General features: G+C 41.6%; 2 protein-coding genes across 2 annotated transcripts; one reads left to right on the top strand and one right to left on the bottom strand.

Moving 5' to 3' along the window:
• Positions 1–240: 240 nt before the first annotated feature.
• LOC138611547 (importin-13-like) lies at positions 241–10,790 on the top strand. Its single transcript, XM_069684720.1, has 21 exons — positions 241–466; positions 1,026–1,151; positions 1,330–1,961; positions 3,077–3,217; positions 3,319–3,460; positions 3,558–3,724; positions 3,924–4,044; positions 4,233–4,380; positions 5,305–5,486; positions 5,563–5,589; positions 5,698–5,832; positions 6,764–6,907; positions 7,093–7,173; positions 7,299–7,436; positions 7,521–7,617; positions 7,699–7,751; positions 7,834–7,900; positions 8,455–8,513; positions 8,609–8,698; positions 8,839–9,020; positions 10,443–10,790. Exons 1-21 carry the CDS (start codon positions 404–406, stop codon positions 10,525–10,527), a joined length of 2,880 nt encoding a protein of 959 aa, XP_069540821.1. The 5' UTR covers positions 241–403; the 3' UTR covers positions 10,528–10,790.
• On the bottom strand, positions 10,701–17,411 carry fzr1b (fizzy/cell division cycle 20 related 1b). Its single transcript, XM_069684721.1, has 14 exons — positions 17,240–17,411; positions 16,752–16,912; positions 16,160–16,261; positions 15,997–16,060; positions 15,780–15,907; positions 15,482–15,564; positions 15,205–15,388; positions 14,331–14,396; positions 14,140–14,242; positions 13,732–13,913; positions 13,395–13,628; positions 12,726–12,830; positions 12,419–12,511; positions 10,701–11,364 (listed from the first exon to the last, which is right to left on the bottom strand). The coding sequence occupies exons 2-14, from the start codon at positions 16,824–16,826 to the stop codon at positions 11,323–11,325; spliced, it is 1,461 nt and encodes a 486-aa protein (XP_069540822.1). The 5' UTR covers positions 16,827–16,912; positions 17,240–17,411; the 3' UTR covers positions 10,701–11,322.
• Between the last annotated feature and the right edge of the window lie 2,478 nt (positions 17,412–19,889).

Here is a 19,889-nt window from a genome sequence, read left to right on the forward strand (position 1 = left end):
GCCTGTTGTGCGGCGCCTTAGCGTTAAAAACACACTGTCAAGCTATGGGCAAGTTTTAGCCTACTGTGTTTAATGTAGCCTATAGCAAGGACTTTCTGTTATAGAAACAGTAATGAGTGATTGGTGTTTAGGTGTCGGTGTTTGTTGCCGGTAATGTGAGACAACAACTTTTCAGCCCCCACAGAGGTCAGCGTGTCGTCACGCCTGAGCGCACTGCCCACATGTGTGCTGTGTGGACAGCTGAGTGACCCGCTCCGTCCTCTGTCAGCGTGCTAACACACACTTTAGAGGACACCGCATGCTCTTTGTTATATTTTCTACTTTTTTTTACGGACCAGGCTGTAATTTCTGAAGGATATAATCCAGCAGCAACAGGGAGACACCTTCCTTCACGCTGCGGGAGATGGAGCCTCCAGCCAATCCGGGAGACAGCCCGGTGGAGTTCACGGTGGAGAATGTAGAGTCGGTGAGTTACTTGACAATAATCAGCTACCTATGAGTTTATGCTCACAGATGGAGCCTGTGGTATCCATTTTTTGACATTACAGCCGGTTTGAATACGTGTTCTGCAGCATCATATTAATAGGAATATTTTAATTATAGAATAAATCAAAAATAGAAAAAGAAAAGCAGTTTGGTTCAATAGAAATCTGCAGTTTGTTTGTTAATTGTAGTTTAACATAGGCAGATTAGACAAACTGGACCTTTGTAACATGATACCAGCTATAAGCATATGCTGTCCTAATAATAACTAACACCATGTGCTTTGGATTAGTTGGTATGACAACACATTTTTCTTACTATGTTCAAGCGCTCCAGCATGTTTGATTATTCATGCTTGTAAATGCATATCAGAAATGTCATTTAAAGTTATGTCATATAGGGAAAAACAGTCATTATTGTCCCCCCTCAGTGAGCGTAGAAAGTCAATATGGGGATCACGATTGTTTGAAGTCTTGTCATTGTCAGGTTACTCTTTCTTCAAGTGTGCCCATCCCTTTGTCTTGGGTCTTCTCTTCCTCCAGGCTCTCTACCAGCTGTACTTTGACCCGGACATGGAGCGGAAGAATGTGGCCCAGAAGTGGCTGACCCAGGCCCAGACATCTGCACAGGCATGGCAGTTCTGCTGGGCCCTGCTCGGCCCTGAGAAGGTCTGTTGTTGTGGGTCTGCTGGCTAATTTTACAACAGTACAGTCTACATTTAGGCAACGTCAGCTGTCCAATAAGAGCTAAAAGACTTGATTATTTTGCTGTTTTTGTTTCAAAGGGTAATGTATATTTCTGCAGCATCTATTCTGTCTGTTACAGTATCTTTCCTTCTCTCTGTAGCTCCCAGAGGTGCAGTTTTTTGGCGCCAGCACCCTCCACACTAAGATCTCCCGTCATTGGACAGATCTTCCTACAGACCAGCACGAGAGCCTCAGGATGCAGCTCCTCTCCCACATCCTACTCTTCTCCTCAGGGCCTAAAATGGTGCTAACCAGACTGTGTGTAGCCCTGGCTGCTATGGCTCTTAACTTAATCCCACAGGCTTGGCCCCAGCCGGTGGCAGACATGGTGAGAGCCTTCCAGCCACAGAAACCAGACTCTGAAGGTGCAGAGGCCACCCAGGAGCCTCACTCACACTGCCTCGCCCTGCTGGAGCTCCTCACCGTACTTCCAGAGGAGTTTCAGAGCAGCAGGTTGGCTCAAGCTCGTCGTTCCCAGCTGAGGGAGGCCCTAGCTGGGGAGTGGGCGGTGGTGTGTCCCCTGCTGCGCCAGCTGCTCCAAAGCCAGGACTCCTCGGTGCAGGTGAAGGAGAAGGTGCTCCGCTGTCTGTCCAGCTGGGTGGGGCTGGACGTGCCATTGGGGGAGAGTCATGAACTGGTCCAGGACTGTTTCACCGCTCTGTCCAACCCGGAGCTGTTTGACACGGCTGTGGAGACGATAGTTAATGCCATCTCACAGCCGGACTGCCAGAGGTGAGAAACACAAGGGAGCATACGTTTATTAAGGGTTGTGTGATTCAGAACATGTGTGTGTTATGCCCTTACAAATTAGGAGAAATAATCACTAAAGTCATGTTCTAACAGAAAAACGTAGACGGATTTATTTCTACAACCATATAACAATTTACAAATAAACACATGTACAGGAAGATAAACACCCTGTTTCAGTTGGATATATGATTGAACTAAAATATAATTACAACTTTCTCTCATATTACTATTAAGAACAAAGTACGCCTACCTTAACTCAATAAATACTGACAAAACTCATCAAAAAACAGTATAAATGTATGTGATCAATCGTTGATAGAAAATAGGGCTACATTCTGGTAAGCTACAGGGTTTCCACTACTACTCTCTGCTCAAAAGTTAGCTTAACACTCTTCGTGTCACCTTTGAAATGCAAGTTTTTACAGCCAAGTTACTCTGTAAAAAATCGTCTACATACCTGGAAAATGAGGAGAAATAATCTGGTAAATCAAAGGGCAATACTTCCATGTGCGACAACTGTAATCTTGTGAGGAAAATACCGCGATTTCCATAGATACGTATGTGCAGACAGAAGCAATCAATCTCAGACAGATTAAGACCACTCTGCTGATCACAGATCAAAAATGTTGCATTTTAAATAAAACAAAGATAGCAATGTAAGATAAACACCTTTCTAGCATGTTTTATTGATATTTTTGAAAAGCATTTACAACCATCATATTTTGAATTTTCACAAACTGTTACTTTGTTTTTTGTTGTTTTATCTAGATGCAACAATAAAAAAAGATAGAGAACAAGAACAGTCCGTTTAAACTTTGACATGACCAGACCTCATTTATATCCTTGGCAAATATAAAGTGACCAGTATGATCAATATCAACAAGAGAAGAAATAGGACAATAAATTAAATAGATAAATAAATAAAAACAACCAAAGACTACAAAAGGAGTAAAAAATATTTCAAAGAAATGGGATAAGCCCTGTACAGCCAACAGTGAGCCCAGAAGTTACCTAATGACCTGGTCATAAGCCATAATAAGAAAAAAACCTCACTTGTAACAGACTGTTGTTTTATTTGTTACTTGTCACTTGTGCAGGTACGTTGACGCTCTGGTGAACTTAGTGCCTCTGGTGCTGGGTCTCCACGACCAGCTGAAGACGGCGGCTCAGGACGGGGACATGGAGACCTCACACGGCATCTGTCGTATTGCTGTTGCCATGGGGGAAACACACTCCAGGTACACACAGGATGTGACACACACAGACAGATCATCATCATGCTTGCGACATTAAAATACTTGTATCTCTTAATTTGGATCATTGTGTTTGTGTATGACAGGGTTTTGTTGGAACAGGTGGAGCACTGGCAGGAATATCTGGCTCTGGTTAACATGATTCTTTTTTGTACCGGCATCCCCGGACACTATCCAGTCAGCGAGACCACCAGTTCCCTTACACTCACTTTCTGGTACACTTTGCAGGTAATTAAATAAAGTCAGATAAACACTTGGTTTGTACATTAATTATTTTCAGTCTTGTAAGTTCACTCTTGTAAGTGTGTTTTTCTTGTATGTTCAGGATGACATCTTGTCCTTTGAGGAGGAGAAGCAGGCGGTTTACCTGCAGGTCTACAGGCCGGTTTACTTCCAACTGGTGGACGTGCTTCTTCATAAATCCCACTATCCCTCACAGGAGGAGTACGCCTCCTGGTCCTCTGACGACAAGGAGCAGTTCAGAATTTACAGGTCAGACACAAAATGAAAAGAGCTCTACATCTGGATGCTCTTGAAAATAGATCCACATGAAAAGTAAGAAGAATAACAAAGTGACTACAGTTCATCCTGAGAGGAAAATGTCTATACCAATTTAAGAGACATTTCTGCTGGTGAGGCTCAAAATAGAAGCTAAAGATTAAGTTGTTCCAATGGCAATTTTGTATTTCAGGGTGGACATTTCCGACACTCTGATGTATGTGTATGAAATGCTGGGGGCAGAGCTGCTCAGTAACCTCTACGACAGGCTGGGCCGACAGCTGATGGATCCACAACAGTCAGCGGTATGGCAGGTAATGACATCCATTACTGACTCCCACTGGGACAAAAAATGTGTAAATAAAATGCTTATTTAAACGTTCAGACAAAATCTTCAATCCTCATGTTTTCATATTAAATAGTTGTACCTACTTCCTCTTGATTGTGTCCCCTCTTCCTTTCTCTTAAACATAACCTCCTGCTTTGTTTACGCCGTCTAAAGGACACAGAGGCCTTGTTATTCGGCTTCCAGTCCATCGCTGAGACCATCGATGTGAACTACTCGGATGTTATCCCTGGTCTTATTGGTCTCATCCCCAGAATCAACATCAGCAACGTGATGCTGGCTGACACCGTCATGTACACTATAGGTACTGTACAGACCCAGACACGTGTACAATAATTTGTGGTGGACTCAGACTCAGTAACCAGAATATCATTCTTGTGTAAATGATGAATTAACTGCCGCTCACCATATTCACAACCATTTTCCTCTGACATCATGTTGAGGTTGGGAAGCTCAAATGCTGTTATAATGTGGTAATGGGGTTATGCAGGTTGCAAGTTATGTAACCTTGTTAAACTGACAAAAATATATAACTTTGTCTCTTCTATGTTGATCAGCAACTAAAAAGACATAATCTGTTACCCCTTTGGTACCTTAAGACAACAGCCAAAATTAGCATTTAGCAACTTCTTAGCTAAGCCATTCGATAGTGTTACACCACAAGATGGAAAAAGCTTAGTTTGTTCTTAAATATCATGGAAAGTCTTGGACAACTGGAAGTATTCAAGATGGCAATTTCATGCTAACTATCTTCATTTCTTCATTCAACAGAAAATCAGAAATGCTCTCATTAATGTACGTTATATGAAAAGATGCTTTGTGTTCAAAGCACTCTGCAGTGTTTTGAGAGGCTGCGGAGGACATGCCTGCTTCCAGACCAAAAAATGCTTCAGAAGATTTATTATTAAAGTGTCCTATCAGAGTTAAGTAATCAATTTACCCTTGTCCTGTAGTATCTTGTTACATTAATGTTTTGAACGGTCGGCTCTCGGCTCTCAGCCATTTTCCACTTTTTGCTCAGTAGAGGAGCGGTGAGATGATAACGATGGTCAGAGATACACATTAAGCCTTTCATAACAGCATTTGAGCTTTCCACACTTATCATGCCATGAGAGGAAAATGGCCGCTGTGTTAATAGATCTACATTTTTATAACTCTAACAAAGCCATTTACATTCACTATGCATAACATGTATATAACCCCTGACTAAGTTTCCCCTGTTGGTCAGGGTCCCTGGCTGAGTGGCTGGCTGACCACCCCGTGATGTTAGGCGGCATATTACCCATGGTGCTTCAGGGCCTTGTGAAGGCTGAGCTGTCTGTGTCCAGTGTTTCCACGCTGAAGAGGATCTGCAGGGAGTGCAGACACGACCTCGGCCCGTACGCTCAGGACATCCTGACTGTGTCACAGGTCAGACACATACATCTTTCTTTCAAACATTATGATTGATTACGGTCTCTGTATTAACAGCTGTGTTCCTCTGTAGGACGTGCTGGTGAAAGAAATCCATAAGGTGAGTAAATCCACCGTATTTTCACCTGTTCTGTAAACATGATTTCACAACCCGTCTCTCTCATGTGTCATGATGTGTGCTGTCATGTTCCTGTGTGTCTGTGTGCAGAGCAGCCAGTGCATGTGGTTGATGCAGGCTCTGGGTTTCCTGCTGTCCGCCCTGCCGGTGGAGGAGATTCTGGTCCGACTTCACGCTCTCATCACGCCTCATGTCCAGCAGCTGGGCTCGCTGGCCCAGCAGGAGGTAAAATAAAACTAGTGCTACTTCTACAGAAACCCCACAAAGGCTGAAGTTATGACTGTGTAAGAGAATACATCTATACTACTACTGCTAATGTGAGTACTACTATAAAGCGTATTACTACTCTAGTTCTTCACTGTTCTTAAAACACATTATTATTTCTCATTGTTAGGGCTTTTCTTAAATAATATTTAAAAGTATGATTTGACAAGCTTGAATAGAAATCATTATTATAATGACTCTTGTGTCTATTAACAGAACTCAAGTCAAAATCCTGAGTGCTAAGCTTATGGGCATCAGCCAAAACTGTGTTTTGAAATAGATGTTGACTCAAAACAACACCGTCTGTCATAATACATACAACACTGGACTTTAAATAAAGGTACAGTTCAAGTGTATTTTCATATATAAGAATACATTATCTTTTTTGATAAATTAAGATGGGAGTCATAGTCCAGTGCACTTAAATGAAGAATACGTATAATTAATAAAACATTTTAAGCAATTTAAAGGTTAACAAAAAGAGTACGCTTCAATCTGTCAAAATGTTTCTGTGGTCGATAATTATATTTAATGGATTTTTATTTTTATCGAATAAAGAATGTAGAACAATCCTCTCCTAGTTAACGTTATTTATTTAAAATAAGTATACTGAGCTATTTCTTCAATTGTAAATATTGTGTTCAATATCGGGCCAACATTGTGATAATTGACCTCTTTATCCAGACAGTCAGTGAAAAGTCAGGATTCATTCTGACATGGGTTATCAGACACTCAGATACTGTGGCTGCATTTCATAGCACCACTTTTGCAGCATTGAGCAGAATCTTTACTGTAAAAACTGATTCTATAATTATTGTCACATCTGACTATATTATTTCTTTAATTGTCATTATCATCACAAAGCTACATATTCCACCGTCTCCCTTTACAGCCTAATCCCACAAACAAACAGTCTATAATCCACATCCTGGGGATGCTGTCCAGCCTCTTCACCACTCTGGACATCAGACAAGCTGACAGCTTAGAGGGAGCATCCAGCCCCAGACTCACTCCCCCTCAGAGCGCTCAAAACCCTGTAAGTGTAGCTTTAAAAACTGTGTGTATGCCTGTGGACATGGGCAACACTCGCTCCATTATCATGTTTTATACCAATAATCCCTCAGAAAGAGCCTTGCTTGAAATAAATTAGATATACAGCATATTATTTAATATATTTGCTCTTTTCAAATGTGCACATATTTTATTTAAATGTATCTCCAGGTTGTTGTTGTGCTACAGCAAGTGTTCACGTTGATCCAGACCATCCTCAGCAAATGGCTCGATGACTCAGAGGTGGTCGAGGTAGGAGGTTTTCTACTGCGTGCATTAATATTCACTGTATGTCTGTGATGATGTGTGTGCGAGTGGATGTAGGATTTATCCGTGTGCGTTCGCTGACTCACATCTCTTCCGTTCCCTCCCTGCAGGCAGTGTGCGGGGTCTTCGATAAGTCAGTTCGAACCCTCCTACATGATTTCGGGCCGATGGTGGCTCAGCTGAGCGAGATGCTGGGGCAGATCTACAGCGCCTTCCCACAGGCCTCGGCTCTGGACCTCGCTCGGCAGGTACACCCCCGCAGATCAGGAATAAAAGCATTATGTCTATAAATGTATTGAAGGCTCTTTACGTGCTTTCCTTTCTTTGTTCAGATGGTTCACATATTTGCTGGAGAGGAACACCACATCTCTAACATCCAAAGCCTGATTGAGGTGCTGACTTCTGCCACACTAACAATATTTCAGCAAGGTAACAAACACCTTCAAAGGCATTTCAGACTTTTATTAGACGTATTAGTTCGTCTCAACTTATCTGATCTTTATGTGACAGGTCCACGGGATCATCCTGATATTGCAGAATCATTTATGCACCTTCATGCTCAGGTAGTTTAACTATTATTTGTCTGTTTTGTTGCACATCTGGATCAAACAGTTCATAATTGATTTTATTTGTCTGTACGATTAGATTCTTAAAAGGAAGCCTGATTTGTACCTGTCTGACCAGCTGGATGCTAAAGCCCTGTTTTACTGTGGTGAGCATCAGTACATGTTTTTACTGTATGTCAGTCATTCTCAGAGATTTGCACATTTCTGCACCTTTAAAGGTGGGTTATTATTATGCTAATTTCAAGCTTTATATTTCACTCTGTGATACCTGTGGTGTAGCTTAGCATAATTTACAGTATAAAAAAACTCCTCATGTTTCTCACACTGGTGCCCTGTGCAGGCCCTCATACAGCATCTCCCTTAAACGACTCAGTCAGCTCTGTCCCTTTAAGAAACCCCGCCCCTACAAACCCACTTTCTTCTGATTGGCCAGCTCTCCGAAGCCTGCTGAGGCTGCACTTTGTGACATCACAAAGTGCAGCGTGTATAAAAAACTGCCTGCAGACTGAGCTGAGAAGCCTGGGGATTTACTGAAACATACTTTTACCTACAGATTTGAAACTTAGTCTGAACATCCAACATCATAACATTATATATATATATGTGTGTTAAAATGTGAAACAGCATAACAACCCCTCTTTAAAGACAGTAAACTCTTTCTGATTCTGCCCGAGATGACAATTCGTTGTCTGTTTTCCAGGGATTCTTTCGTTGAAGTTTCCAGAGACGCCCACAGTCAAAGCTGCCAGTCTCTTCTTTGTAAGTCGCAGCAGAAATGTGATTTAATTTTAAGCTTTTGTTTGACTTCATTTGAACTCATCAGCTGATTTTTGTTTTGGCTCGGTGCCTGGCAGACAGAGCTGCTGCCCCGATGCAAAGACGTGCCCTCGCTTGGTGAAGTGTTGCAGAGGGACGGAAAGCTCCTGACGGAGACTATACTGCACGTGAGTCAGCGTCACACTAGATATATTAATCTGTATCCTGCACTGTGCAACATATTGCTATCAAACTAGTGCACATATTTATTACTGAGACGTAGTTTCCAAATTGTCTCTAAACTCTTGTACTTTTCTTTCTGTGTCAGGCGGTTGGAGGCGGGTCTCCTCGCAGTCTGACAGAGCACTTCTCAGAGGTGCTGCTGAGTCTGAACAGACACTGTCCGGCTCTGCTGTCTCAGTGGCTCAAAGAGACGCTGCAGAGTCCAGGGTTCCCGTCCGCACAGGTCACCACAGAGCAGAAACACACCTTCAGTCAGCAGCTTCTGAGGTAACAAGAATAAACTACTTACAGTGTTTCTAAAAATGTTTCGATGCCCTGTCTGAAGAAGTGGTGACTCAAACACCAGATCTTTCTTTCTATTCAAATATCAAGCTTTACAGAAATAAATAAAAAGATCACATGCCTTTAACAAAAAAAGAACAACAACCTTCAGCATAACATATGTCATACGTACAAACCTGCTGTCATGTTGTGGTGACACTACAAAAGAAAAGAAAGCAGCTGGCAAACAGCTGGCTCTTATTACATCCAGTCATGGACCTTCTAGACCTTCTTCTATTATCATAAGATATTTAGCAGGCCACATTTTATATTTGACAGTAGCTGAAAAAAGAACAGAAACCATTTGTAGTTTCCTGAATACGTTTTTAGCAGTTACCAAATGTGGTTCAATTCCAGGAAGAAAACTGCAGGCTGCACGGTGGTGCAGTGGTTAGCGCTGTTGCCTCACACCTAGAAGGTTCTTGGTTCCAATCAGGGTTCGGACATAGGAGGCCTTTCAGTGTGGAGTTTGCTTGTTCTCCCTGTGCATGCGGTCCCCTCCAGGTACTCCAGCTTTCACCCACAGTCCAAAGACATGCTCGTTAGGTTCATTGGTCACTCTAAATTGTCCGTAGGTGTGAGTGTGAGTGTGAAACCTTGTCTGTCTCTGTGTGTCAGCCCCGTGATTGACTGGCGATCAGTCCAGGCTGTAACCTGCCTGTCGCCCAAAGGCAGCTGGGATAGGCTCCAGCCTGAACAGGATAAGTGGTTAAGAAAATGGATGGATGGATGGAAACTGTATTATTATGAATCTGTGATTGACAAACTTAAAAGAACAATTCACCCCTGGAAAAAGCCACCGTCAGTTAAAGCTGGTGTTCTCTGTAATCCATAGAAGCACATTCTACATTCCTACAACACCCAGCATGCATTGCACCCCTCCCTCTGAAAGGAATTGCCCAGCGCGAGACGCTGGAGTGAAATACTACAGTTTCCCTGCAGGCGATGTTTCAGAGCGGTACAAAATAAGAAATACGACGAGAACATACCGGTGGATCGTCTAAAAAATAGATCCTAGATTGATGACATGTAGTAGAGCGAGCTCCCAGGCCTCCGTTAGATCACGCGTTTTACGTAGTCTGGCGGAGGTTTTCCAGGGCCCATTGGAGAAGCGGACAGTGTCCTCCAAAGGCACAGAGCCAAACTGCATTTAATTCCTACCATATTGGCATTAGCTCCCCATAATAGCATGATAGGACTGAGGTTGAAATTGGTGAACTGGCCCTTTAAAGATAATAATAATAACAAACTTGCTGATCATACTGGCTGTAATTTTGTTCCATATTACTGGATGGTGCTGTTGCTTCGTCACATCGCTCATAGACTTGGGTGACAGATTTGTTCTCGTGACACTTTTCTTTCTTCCAGGGAGCAAACCAACAAGCGGCATGTGAAGGAGATAGTGAAGGAGTTTTCTCTGCTGTGTCGGGGCCTGCAGGGGTCGGGATACTAGATCACTACACTGAATGTAAAGGAGGAAAGAAAAAACAACCCAAATGTGAATTAAATTATAAATGTTGTTAAAGAGGACTTTTTACTTGGACAGGTGACACTGGACTATTGAAAAAACACCACTGAACCAATGCAAACACAGATGAAAGTGACTGTTATGAGGATGAGAGGAGCTCTGTGCAACATGTTTTTAATAAAATAACTTTGTCAGGATTTAATGGAAGAAAAAAGTGTCACAAACACCAATAAAATGTTCATTCTTTACAGCTGCGTGAGCAACTGTGTGCGAGTGTTCACTTATTTATTGTCTCTTCTTTTGTATACTGCATGTAGCTCATATTCACACATTATCAAAATATATGAAACCCCCGACCCCCCTCCTCCACCCGAGCCGGACTGCTTCTTCTTTTGCTCCTCTCTGTTACGAAGGAGAGCCTTTAAAAATGTGACGTCATGATTTTTTATAGCTTAGATCTCTGTTACATGTATACTTCTGCTGATATATATAATAAACAATTTCATCACTTCCACAACAGAAAAGAAAACAGGACAGATGAGTTTTAAATCAGACATGTGTCAGTGTTCGTCAGTGACATCACTGTGAGGGCAGGCAGTTGTTGTTGGAGGTTTGGACAGCTGTAGAAAAAGATCTGAGAAGGAGTCCTCTGGTGGTGTTTGGTGCACGGAGAGACGGTGCTGAGATGAGAGGGATCTAGTCTGTGGGTGTCTTTGTGGACGTTGTGCAGCCACAGCTCAGAAGGCTCCTCCTGAAACCAGTCCTGACCCGGGCTGCTCACTATCGTATTCTAGTGAAGAGGTTCAGCACGGACTTTGATTCCTGTGAACAGAAAGAGATTTAAACAGTTTAAAATCATATTTTCTATAAATGCACAATTGTTCATTTCAGAGATTTCAAGCTCTTGTTTAACTTGAAGAAACGTGTTATTACTACGCAAATCCAGGAAAAATCTACTTTTAAACTGCTTGTTTGTCAACATAAAGTTTCCATTGAAGAGATTGATGCATTTGCTATTTGAAGTTACTGAACAGAGCTTTATATATATATATATATACACAAAATAGTTTTGTAAATCTCAAGATTCATACTGGTAAATGTATCAATTCTTTTGACAACAATCAAATACTTAGAGGTATCACAAAGGCCATTTTTACACTGCGGTTCTGCCACAGCACCGCTATGAAGCTCCACCGTCATGCCGCGTTTGCCATTTTTCATTAACCAAGCCACGCTGGCCTAAAGCCACCTCGGTGAGTGTTTTAACATAGTCTTACGGCGTTGCAGAAGCAAAACGTGCACAAGGTGTAAACGTGTGCTTCACATACACACACATGGCGCTGTTCCGCCCTGCCGGCTCCGCTGTTTACATTGTTGCCGTTTCGCCTCTATAACGCCTCTGTTACTACCTCTGACGTCAGCTCAGACGCGGAACGACTTCGCCCCACCATTACGCCTCCGTGCGTTTTACATAGAAGACGAGACGTCACAGAGGCGTAATAATCCCGCCTTGAACTGGCAGTGTAAAAGGGGGGTCGATTAACAATTCTAATTCTGGGGTCAATATAATACAATGTAATAGGCCAATATAACACAGTTACATTTTCAGTTACAATTTTATTACTGAACTTGTCAAGCAAATTAAAAAATGTATATTTTGTAAAATCTAAAGATATATTTAGTAATATATTTGTATTTATTGCTTAAATTATAGATCGATCGGCTTATCTTAAAGATGATTATATAGATTGATGTTTTCACTTTCTATTAATGATATTAAATTGTTTATCACTGATAATCAATAAATTGATCCATATCAATGTTAAGTGGCACCATAACTGTTAATATTATTATTATTATAACAAATATTCGGTACCTTGGTGCAGCGTGTTTTACTGAAGACGTTCCAGAAACGTAGCGTCTCATCCCCGGCTCCTGTAACGATGGCCTCCCCGTCTGGGGACACGGCCTGAGAGGGGCGGACAAGGAGAGAGAGAAAGAGGTGAGAGGGTGAAAGGTTATGGCGCGTATATCAGGAAAAGGACTCAAAATGCTGAGAAAAGCTCTACATTACTGGAATGAAAACACTAACAGGCATTTTAGAAACTAAGAGCAGGCGGACATTATACTCCCGTTACACTGACACTGAACATTCCCATCCATTTAAAGCCTAAAATTCTTACCAGATAGAGCACCCTGTAGGAGTGTCCTGTCAGCTTGGCCACCTGTGTGAGAGACGGATACTTCCACACCAGGATCTGGTTCTGAGAGTAACCGTGAGTGCTCACCTGTAAACAAAAGGAGAACAGGTAAACAAAAAGGCAACAACAAATACACTTCTACTTAATCTGGAAGAGTGCAGCACTCTGTTGGACTTTACTGTTTTATATAGAAACAACTCTTAGAGTGATTATAAAACCAACAGCGCCTGCAGTAAGTTTAATAAAGTTACTATAAGATGAGCAGATTTCTGATTTTGTTTCCATCAGGACTGCATATCATATGACTGGCTTCACATACAGTCACCTGCTACTGCAGAAATATTGCACTGCCTTATGTGTGATAGTATAAACAGCATATGTAGTGAATAAATGTCAACTGAATGTTTATAAGCTGGTAAAAAAATTAAAAACTGTTCCTCTACTTTGGTTAAAAAGGTGATAGAAATGTGAAGATATTGCTTGATACTGTCCTAACATCTCAGCCTCATAATATGAACAACATATTCCAGAAGCTCTGGCTGTCAGTTTGCTGACCACACAGTGACACAGATCTGGTCCATCACCTGGTTGATATATACATACAGAGGGATTAAATCTAAAGGTTGGGGGTCTGTTCTCGTGTGTCCTCACCAGTTCATTGGCGTGTTTGGACCAGGCCAGGTTGCACACCTGGGAGCCCGTGTCTGTGCTCTGCAGCGCCTGACCCGTCAGCGTGTTCCAGAAGCGCAAGCAGCGGTCTGCGGTGCCGCCCCCCGACGCCAGCAGCCCGTGTTGGTGGGGGGACCAAGCGATGGCCTTCACCGCCGCCAGGTGGTCGCTGTACTGCTGCACGGGCAGAAGGCTGGAGCTGTTCCACACAAGCAGCTGAGCAGGAGACAACAAGGAACATTAATATGATCACTTTTACTCTCACTTGGGATTAATAATTCAAATCAGTAAGAACTAATTTTTAAAAAAATTCTGTCACCTTGTTGTCGTTGCCTCCGGAGGCGAGGTGCTGGTGGTCAGGTGACCATTTGAGGCCGCACACTTCCTGTCTGTGACCTTGCAGCCTCCTCTCAGCAGTAGGGGGGGTTCTGACGTCCCGCTGAAGGATCACTCGGTCCCGACTCCCCGACGACAGCTGCTCCCCATTCCACGCCAGAGCTCCTTGGACACAAAGGGGAGGGAGGGTGTTATATTTCACTGAGGCTGTCATGAATACATGTGCTGTTTCTTAATATGATAAAAGGACATGTTTGGTGGTAAAAATATACAGTATTTGTTGTCATTTCTGGCTTTGATAAAGTGCAAAACAAAATCCTTTGTTTGGAGATTCTCCCTCTCTTTTAGTTTGCCCCAAGTCGACTCAAACAGATTTAATCAGCAGACTGACCTACACGTGCCGAGTGACCCTCCAGACTGGTCAGCTTCCTCCCTCCTGCTGCGTCCCAGATCTGAACATAACCTTTGTGTGTTCCAACAGCAACAAGACTCCCCTGATAGGACCGAACAAAGCAAAACACACTGTTATTTCCACATTTCTTTTCTTATCTTCTAATCTTAAAAACATGAGATTCAGCTCACCCTTTCATTCCAACAAACCGATGTAACAGAGTCTCCGTCCACTGAGAGGTCACACAACCTTGTCACCTGTTAAGATAAACAATGATTAGATAAGGAGAACAAGTGTGTTATACCCAATCATAATTTACATTTTTAACATGATTTTTTTATTTTATTTTAAGGATATCAATTCTTTAATGGCCAGTTCAGATCAATGATTCCAACAAGACTGGATGCAACTGTCAAAAGAATCCCCTGACATCTGATCGTAAATGTTCTGGGCCGTTCACATCAAAGTAAAGCAACGCACGCAGCTGACCGTCTCCTTAGCTACGACGCACTGACATACCCCACTACTTCTGCGCTGATACTATAACGTTAGTATTAGGCCCAGATAACATGAGTTAACTAGCTGGATTTCTGTTATCATTATAAAAACAAATGGATGACAGTGACGGTGATATGCTCACAATGTAAGCTGTAATTAACGGCAAAGCCGGACAGTTTGGAAAGAGAGGATCTGGAGCCGTCTTTGGCTACTGCAGCGGCAGAGACAGGTGCCTACACCAATTTATGCTGTTTCCTGATTGGCTGAAGTGAAATAGCTACATCATTCTGTTCTTAAATTGCATTTGGAGATTTGAAGTAAAATCTTTTGCAACTCCACGCAACGGCTTCAGACGCTCTGCAACTAACCAGCTCACACCGCTGCAATTTTCTCCGTAACATTCTAAAATCGTTGATTTTGATTTTATGACCTTAGTGTTTTATTTTGGTGCCTCTGGGAAGCACGTTCTCCTCCTTTATAAATAAAGGTTTCTTATCATATTAAAAATGTTTTATTTTTCTCTCTGCATCAAAACTGTACACAAATATCTGTCAGTGTTCGTCTGACCTGGCTGGTGCAGGCGCTCCACAGGTAGACGCAGGCTCCCAGCCCCACGCTGAGCAGGTTTCCTGCCGACCAGTCTACCAGGTTGAGGTAGAAGTCGTCCTGCAGCTCCGGAGCATCTAGCACTTTGAAGGGGATCTTGGAGATCTTGCGGGCCGGTTTACGAGGGGAGCGGAGCAGCTTGTGACTGCAGAGAATTTTGAGAAGAAAGAAATGTTATCTGGGAGCGCAGTTTAAGTGCTGTGTTCAGGATTATTTAAGCGTGTAGGCTAGTTAATACCTTTTGTTACTGAGTGGAGAAAGGGAATATGGGGAGACTTCATTATCGCTATCAAAAGGCACTCTCTTAGTGTGGACAGTGTACTGCGGAGAATAAACACACAAAACTGAATTACATTCAGGATTTTTTTGCAGTTGAAATCACACGCAGAGGAGAGTCTCTAATTCAATCTTGGGTATTGTATCTTTAATTACAACAGAATATGTAAATTTTTTCCAGCTTCCGACTTCTTCAACTGCCAGTAGTATAGGAGCTATTTGGAAACAACTAAATAGCCATGTTTTTTCATAACTCATACCCTAAAAAGGCTGTGAGAGTCTTGAGAGAGGACTGCATGCCGCCGATCGTCTGTGTGAGGGTCTGGTACGCTCTCTATCCCCGCTCCCAGCAACTCATTCCTCAACAAGGCCGCATACGCCACAGCATCTGGAGCAAAAAAAAACGATGGACACACAGCTAGAGGAAAGAATTTTCTAATAAAATAACAACAGAGATGGGAAGTGAAAATGTCTGACCTTTGCTTGAGTCTGAGCTGGCGTCCTTTGCTTTATGGTTCTGATTTGGGGAGCGACAGTTCTCCTGCAAAAAAAAGAAGGGATTTTGATGTAGCTTTGATTATTAATCTGTGTTTAATGAGACATTGAAACTGGTCATGAGATAAGATAAGTCACTGCTCACATTGGCATAGTGGAAGTTGATGCTCCAGTTGCTTCCAGCGCGAGTGGGAATGAAGCGATCCCCTGACTTCACGCTGACAGGACTGCAGGTTGCACTCACACACTGTGAGAGACAGAGAGTACAAGCGTAACAATTCCAGGGTTAATTATGTGAATTAGAAGTAGTCCAGAATAAATCACACTTTCTTATGTTCTGTCCTTTTTGTGCCCTTAATAAAATTAAATGCATGTTCAAAAGCCTGACATTTTTTGGTGCACTGTTGACAACGGAATGGAATATTTAAGCAATATCACAAAGGAGGGAGTGCTGTTGTACTGAATATCAGCATGGCTGAGATTCGGTCCCATACACTAGCTAAGAGCCAAGCTAACTGCAATAAATATCTAAGGTTATGAGGTGGCTGTTTTGGTTTCTATAGCTTGGGAAACACTTCAGGATGGTTTATATCAGAAATATTATTTGTAACCTATATGTCTGCTTTTGGTTTATCTTTTTCTTTCTTTCTTTTCTTTTTCTTACTAAATAAGGGCTTCCGTAAATACACACAAAACTCACTCACATGTATATGTTTATATCATTATCTGTATCTCACCTTTGACAGGCGGGCCTCTGGCAGGTTCTGGTGGTTGATTTGCCTCAGCAGCCGCCTCTCGTACTCCTGGTCCATCGCGTCCGGCCCCTCTGCTGCCCTGCCCGCCCCCCTTTAAACCTCCGCTCCCTCCCGTTGAGGAAATCCACACCGGGTCCCCATCTCTGTGAAAAACAGGTCATTTAAAACAGAAACCACAGCTACAAGCAGCTCTTTTAGCTGGTTTTACGCACACAATATAGCCTGGTTAGCATGTTGTCTGTGCATGTCAGCGCAGTTAGGTACTATTAATGTCAACGTTACGTGGTTTTAACGACAAGTCTGCCAAGTCGTTTAATACTCGCTAAGAAGAGACACAATCAAGCCAAAATCGCCAATGTACGCTAATGACAGCCGCACCGTTGTCATGGCATCAAGCTCGCGCACAACCTATTTAAACGCAGTGTAATATCAGCTGACGACCCTGCTGCTCGACAGTTAGCCTCTCTTACCGTCTGACTGACACGGAGGCTCAGGTGACCAAATCCACCGTCATCTTCCGTTAAAAAGATCAGAGCAGTAAAGGTGAGACTGTGGTGGTTTTCTTCAGAACAACAGCTGTACATGTAAATGCCAACGCGACTGGCTGGTGTTGTTTATGTTCTGGACAAAGATGGCGCCCGAATCAGCTGTAGCAGAAATTCTTTGGTTGACTTCTGCTGTCTGAGCAGTGGACGCAGTGCATGGCTCAACAGCGACGCCCGCTGGTGATATTTGGTCAATGCATTTAAAGTGTGTTTATTCCTTATGTTGACACAGGGCGTCGCTGTTGCACTGTAAAACAACTTGCATAGCAATTCAAAGCAGAGGTATGCCTATTATTAAGCATAAATGTTTTACTCTAAGTGGAAGTAATATAACAGAAAAAAGAAAATACGGATTATTTAAATGAGTTTATACTTATATTTGTGTAAAATACTGTCTATTATCTATGCAAAAAAAACAAAAAAAACAAAAAATAAATACGTTAACATTGTTTTTTCAGCTTTATGTTGAAATTCTGAAATTTTATGAGAAATGCTCAAACTGTAACATAATTTTGAATTAATGACACGTTTGTAAGAAAAGATGTTAATACTTTTTTATACAGATCCGAACCAGGAAAATATTGCCATTTAACATGTTATAAATGAACATAGAAAGTACTTCAAACTTTTAGAGACCAACCTCTGAGAATAATTTGCATACCATCTGTATTGTCGTCAATAGTTGTGTGTCTAGCAGTGAGTAAGCATTGATAGCACATGCTTGCTTAAGGGCCCTGCAGCGTGAGCGTGCCTTCAAAGTAAACAAAGATCTTACATTTGCCCTCACTGATACTACATTTTCCATCCCCCGCTATTAGCCCCAAAGAGCACACTGTACACAGTAAAAGTCAGATAAAGGTTTAGTCTTTGAACTATTTCATGTGTGGATTTTGCAGTGAACCACTAAAACAGAGAGAGAGAGAGAGAGTGAGAGAGAAATAGAGACAAGAAAACTGGCATGCTTGTGCCAGGTCTTTAATGAGACTGGCCGACATGGTAGAGTGGAGACAAGGCATGGCATCTCTGGTGGCATTCTGATCTGCACGTAGGCCCGTCTGCTATGCTGCCCTTTGTCTGCAAGACGCTGGGCATACTTTCACATGTCAGCAAACCTATGAGCTACTGTGCACGGGCACTGTTTATAGATCGTCATAGATTTCCTATCTTGCATTATGGTATCTGCTGTTTTAGTACAGACAAAGCAAATATGCACAACAGTCACCGGTGTTGATTAACTAAGTACAATTTTGAGGTTGTTGTACTTGACTTAACTTGTGTAACTTCACGTCATGCCACTTTATACTTTTACTTTGCTAAATTTCAGAGACTGTATCAGCTAAAACAGGACAAGCATTGATCTCTGCAAGTTGAAAGCAGTTTAGACAAAGAGACCTCTCGCCTCTTTACTTCTCAGATGGATTCATTTAATTCACTTTTAGTGGCCCCAAAAACTAAAATAGTTCACAAAATGATTAGATAAAAGGGGTGTCTCCCATTTCTACCATATATATCCCCTCAGTCCTGTCCCATATACAGTTACATCAACATTTTTTACTTTAGCTAAGTGTAAACCAATTCATTTTCGGAATATATTTCGACCATTTACCCATTACTTTTTGTTATTTTCACCATTTAGTCTTCCCATTATTTTAAGCTAAAGATTTAAACCATTTATCAATTACACTTCCTTAATTACACTTGGCTAACTTTTGTAAACCTTTAGGCCAACAATTTCAACCTTTTTCAAAACTTTAACCTAATAATTCAAACCCTTTAGGCTAACCGTTACATTTAGCTAACAATTTTTTTTTACCATTTAGGCTCACCATAACTTTACGCGTACAATTTCAACCTTCCTCATAACTGTTAGCTAACTATTTTCACCATTTAACCTAACCATAATGTTTAGCTAACAATTTCAACCATTAAACCACTCATTTTAGCTAACTTTTTTAACCATTTAGGCTAACCATTACTTTTATCTTACAATTTCAACCTTTTTCAAAACTTATACCTAACAATTCAAACCATTTAGGCTAACTGTTACATTTAGCTAACAATTTCAACCATTTATCCTTTCATTTTAGCAAACTATTTTTTTTTGCCATTTAGCCTAACCATTACGTTTAGCTAACAATTTCAACCATTAATCCACTAATTTTATCTAACTTTTTTAACGATTTAGGCTAACCATTACTTTTAGCTTACAATTACAACCTTTTTCAAAACATTTAGCTAACAATTTTAAGTATTTAGGCTAACCATTCCTTTTAGCTTGCAATTTTAACCATTTAGACTACCTTAACCTTTCTGCTACGATTTCAACCTAGTACTCATTGCTTTTAACTTACAGTTCAAACTTTTTAGCTAAAAATCCCAAAACTTTATCTAGTACTTTTAGCTAACAATGTCAACCATTTAAACACTACTTTTAACATTTCAACCATTCATCCACTTTAAGATCAGCCTATCTGCTCACTTGCTAACTAGTTTTCATACATCAACACACATCAGGTGCTGACTTAACATATGACTTAAACTATTTTTTAAAATTCAAATTATAATTTGTGTTTAC

The sequence above is a fragment of the Semicossyphus pulcher genome, unplaced genomic scaffold (genome assembly GCF_022749685.1).
Source record: "Semicossyphus pulcher isolate SPU_LCO1_2020_fin unplaced genomic scaffold, fSemPul1.0.p SCAF_7, whole genome shotgun sequence".
NCBI lineage: Eukaryota > Metazoa > Chordata > Actinopteri > Labriformes > Labridae > Semicossyphus > Semicossyphus pulcher.